The following is a 4741-nucleotide window of genomic DNA, read 5'->3' as shown; positions in this document are numbered from 1 at the left end:
TATATATATATATATATATATATATATATATATATATATATATATCAGCAGATTAAATACTAGTATGCAAAACTCTTGGCCCTTGAGTGACTTTGTGACTTCTGCCAATTAAATAATCAATTAAATAGAATATTAGTAATTCTTCATCATAAAGCAACGAGGAAGACACTAAATCACCAGAATATAATGTATAATAGTATTCAATGCCGTCAGTCTAAATTCTCATCTCAAATCCTATCAAAATAAATTAGCTTGTTATCCTTTCTGAATGAGAGAAGGGAATATGATTAACAAAAATATGTACCAGTGATATACTGGTCTAATTCAATCAAGTCACTCATCGCCAACAAAAACTGGCCTTGATTTTAAATGAATGTAATCAATTGTGGGGGCTAATGCAGTTTCGCACCTATCCTTGAAAAGTTCATTTTTTGGAAAAAGCTTTTCAGATTCCTACGTTTTAGATGTCGGAGACTACGAATATGCAAAAAAAGATTTTACATGGCCACACCTGCAAGTATGTGTATATATTGGAGAAGTTCATGAGTGTGTGAATGTGTGTGTCTGTGCATATACGTATGTGTACTTGCATGCACTTTTATGAGTGTGTCAATAAACGATTTTTAAAAACTTAAAATTACTTGGATTGAATGAGGTGAAGCTATAAACTTTTGAAGGAGAGAGAGTAAAAGAATGGAAATTCAAGTACATTGAAAGGTACATATTTAAGTTTCCATCTACCAAAACCATTCAGTTTAGGGTAATAACAGAAGACCCTTTGCTCATGCTGCAATGCAGAGGGACTGAACACAAAACTATTTGGTTGGAAAACGCACTTCTTAACCACTTGGCTAATATTTATTGCGTTGGAATTTAAGAATCTATACAGAATTAGAAATATTCTTTATATGCCTTCCAGGGTACTCCTTCCTAGGGGTGGAACTGCACAATGTTTAGCAATGTTGTATAGTATAAGAAGGTAGAACATTAATGACAATTCAAGGCAGCAGCTAATTACATTGTGTAGCAAAATCTTATTTTTTCTATTTTGTCTTTGGTCAGTAAGAGTTATTTCCTGTTTGCTTCGTCTAGAAACCAAAGGAAATGACTACTACTCCCTACAAACTTTGCTTTTGTGACCTAGACTTCAATGTTTTGAAACTGAACTATTTCCATTACATTTCACACAGATTCAACGCTAAGTTGTTGAAGCAGAAATATTGCTAAAGCAAATATTCTGTTCAGTACCACAGGTCGGCTTGTCAGTTGCTTGACCTTAACAACTCGAGCATATCCCTTAGTGACTGGCAATATGTGCATCTCTGATGATGAGCAGGAGTTGTGAGGGAGTGTCATATCCATGTGTTGAGATTGTTTGAGGTTTGAATAAATGTAACAAAAGCAAAGTTTGAAGGAAATAACAGGAGTTACTTAAGGACAAAAATCATGCTACACAGTGTTATGAGTGCAATGTCTTTGAAAGACATGTAATAGAATCAACATTTCTGGTTGAGACACGCTCTGACTAAAGATCATCATCAGAGATGCACATATTGTCTGCCATTAAGGGATATGCTTAAGTTGTTAAGGTCAAGCAACTGACAAGCAAATCTGTGGTACTGAACAGAATATTTGTCTGAAATGTAATGGAAATAGTTCAGTTTCAAAACATTGAAGTCTAGGTCACAAAAGCTAAATTGTAGGGAGTAGTAGTCATTTCCTTTGATTTCTAGACAGAAGCAAACAGGAAATTTTTGTGTCTATCATCCAAGCCAAAGAACATGAAGCTTTTATGTAATCACTGACCCTCGAAAAAATAATCAACTTTCCTTCAAATCACATTCTACCTTCTCTTATTAAAAAGGAAAGACAATTTACATGATGTGTGCTTGACAGAATGACAGGATGATCACAGCTGGGACACCTTTCATCATATGCCTGCATAACCAGGACAGCTCTGGGGTTAAACAACAAAAGTTACTCTAACAAATGTGATATCAAAATGCTTGCTTACCTGTAAGAGGCTGTAAACCACTGTCTGTTATTAAACTACATGAGTTGAGACTCAGGTGTACTAAGTTAGTATGCATCCTGTGGAGATGTGAAAACACAAAATGAAAACAGAAAAATTAATAGAATTTTCAAAATTCAGAATCAAAACAAATAATAATAGTAATAATAATAATAATAATAATAATAATAACAATAATAATAATAGAAATAATGGTTTCAAATTTTTCCACAAGGGCACTAGTTTTGAGGGAGGGGATGAGTTGATTACATCAACCCCTGTATTCAACTGGTAGTTAATTTATTGACACCGAAAGGATGAAAGACAAAGTCAACCTTGGTAGAATCTGAACTCAGAATGGACCGACAGGCAAAATACCACTACTATCCAGCGTGCCAATGATTCCATCAGCTCGCCGCCAAATAGTGAATAATAATAATCTTTTCTACTATAGGCACAAGGCCTGAAATTTTGTTGGGGAGAGGACTAGTCAATTACATCAACCCCAGTGTTTCACTGGCACTTATTTTACCGACCCCGAAAAGAAGAAAGGCAAAGTTGACCTCAATGGAATTTGAACTCAGAACATAGCAACAGGCAAAATACCGCTAAGCATTTTGTCCAGCATGCTAACGAATCTGCCATCACTAATGATAATAATAGTAATAATGATGATTTCAAATTTTGACACGAGGCTAGTAATTTTGAGGAGGATGTAAGTCAATTGCATCAACCCAGTACTCAACTGGTACTTATTTTATTGCCCATGAAAGGATGAAAGGCAAAGTCAACCTGAGCAGAATTTCAATGCAGAACATGAAGACAAATGAAATGCCACTAAGCATTTTGCCCAGCATGCTAACAATTCTGCCAACTTTTTGTAGATGATGATGATGATTCCACAAGGACAAATGAAGAAAATAATTATAAAAATGCACATAAAGTGGTGGGGAGGTACATAGAAAATCGAATGAGTAACTGAAAATATTAAAAGAGCATGAAATATAAATATACATCAACATCATCATCATCAAACGTCTGTTTTCCATGTTAGCAAGGGTTGGACTATAATGACAATAATGCAGTTCTCCTTATAAGGAAGACATTCATCTAATAATAATAACAACAACTTCACCATAGACAGTGCACAGATTTACCAAAGAAATCAATATAAGATTCTGCTTAGAAAAATGTGCCAAAGCAAATTGAAAAGAGGGAGGCTAATTAAGAGCAACAATATTGCACTAGATTAAGAAAATGAAATATGTGAACTGGACCAAACTCAAGCAAATATTTACTTAGGAATGAATGAACTAGGTGGGGTACAGCATGCACAAATAAATGAAAAGATAAGGAACAAATATTACAGATGAATTAGATGAATACTTAAAACAAAGCTAAGTGCCAAAAATAAGATAACAGACATCAATACTCTAGCTGTCCTAATTCCGAGCTACAGATACCATATTCTTAACTGGAAACTAAATTAACTAGTATACACCACCCAAAATCTGACATAGAAAGGTTATATATATATAATGAATTGAAGGTGGTTGAGGTCTTACCACAACTAGAAAACTATTATAGAAAGAGAGCTAAAGAAACATCTACTTCAATATCAAGGAAAACTGATACAAATAACGACAAAGCATGAGCGAAACAAAAAATGGCTGTCTGTCTTCAAGAAAGAGGTCAAAATACCCAACAAATATGAAGAAAATGAAAGAACAAAAGCTGTAAAGCAGCTAAAATTTAAGCTAAAATTTGAACTACAAAATGTCATGATAAAATGATAGAAATACAGGGATAAGCTAAACAGAAAAGAAACCAAGCTAAATCTAAAAAACTGGTTGAGAAGCTTGGGACTCAAAGCAGAGACTGAAAGGTTCATAACTGTAACACAAAGTCAAAATCTCCTCCATCAAAAAGATATATAATAAAGCTACAATAAGTAGCTGCAGAATATGTGGTGATGGGCAAGAAACAAATAAATTATATTGTCTCTGGTTGACCATCCTTGAATTAGAAGGAATATATTCAGATATGGCAGAGTCAGGACTTACATACACTGGATGTTGAGCCAGCATGATGAAAAAACAGCAGAAAAAAAGCAGTATAAGTATACCCACCAAAACGTCTTAGAAAATAACAAGGTAACCATATTCTGGAATATGCCAATACACTCCGATAGAGAGAACAAAACTAATCATCCAGATATTGTTGTCAAGGAACACCAAGAAAAAAAATGACATATTAGACCCAACAGATGACAATGTATCTCTAAAAGAAATGGAGAAACTCTCAAAAAAATAAAGACCTAGAAAAAGAGATAACCCAAATGTGGAACCTGAAGACAGAAATAATTTCCCTATAGTAATAAACATTTCAGCTTTGGTCAAAAATATACAGACAAGTCCATAAAGAAAATGGCACTTCTAGACATTGCATACAACCTAATTTCAATACAATAAAAATAATGCCAAACAAATTACTACATATACCCAAGACACACAAAGATGTTCTTGGTAGTGCAGTGAAAGCAAGTATTGAAAATAAAACTACAGAATGGTAATAATAATAATAATAATAATAATAATAATAATAATAATAATAATAATACACACAGATAGAGAAATTAAGGCAAATAGACCAGATATAGTTGTCAAAGATCATAAAGAAAAAAAAATGCTTTCTAATTGATGTATCAATACCAGCAGATGACAACGTTTC

The 4741-nt window shown here is 33.6% G+C and overlaps 1 protein-coding gene across 1 annotated transcript in view; it reads right to left on the bottom strand.

The window, feature by feature from the left end:
- Positions 1-4741, bottom strand: part of LOC106872789 (uncharacterized) — a 423364-nt gene that overhangs the window by 68540 nt on the left and 350083 nt on the right. The window contains exon 13 of the mRNA XM_052969923.1: positions 2015-2091. Within this exon, the coding sequence (XP_052825883.1) occupies positions 2015-2091 (77 nt within the window). The remainder of the gene's footprint in view (positions 1-2014; positions 2092-4741) is intronic.

Source organism: Octopus bimaculoides, chromosome 1 (assembly GCF_001194135.2).
Source record: "Octopus bimaculoides isolate UCB-OBI-ISO-001 chromosome 1, ASM119413v2, whole genome shotgun sequence".
NCBI classification, from domain to species: Eukaryota; Metazoa; Mollusca; class Cephalopoda; order Octopoda; family Octopodidae; genus Octopus; species Octopus bimaculoides.
The sequence above is the reverse complement of the archived record's forward strand: the minus strand, read 5'-3'. Positions and strand labels throughout refer to the sequence as shown.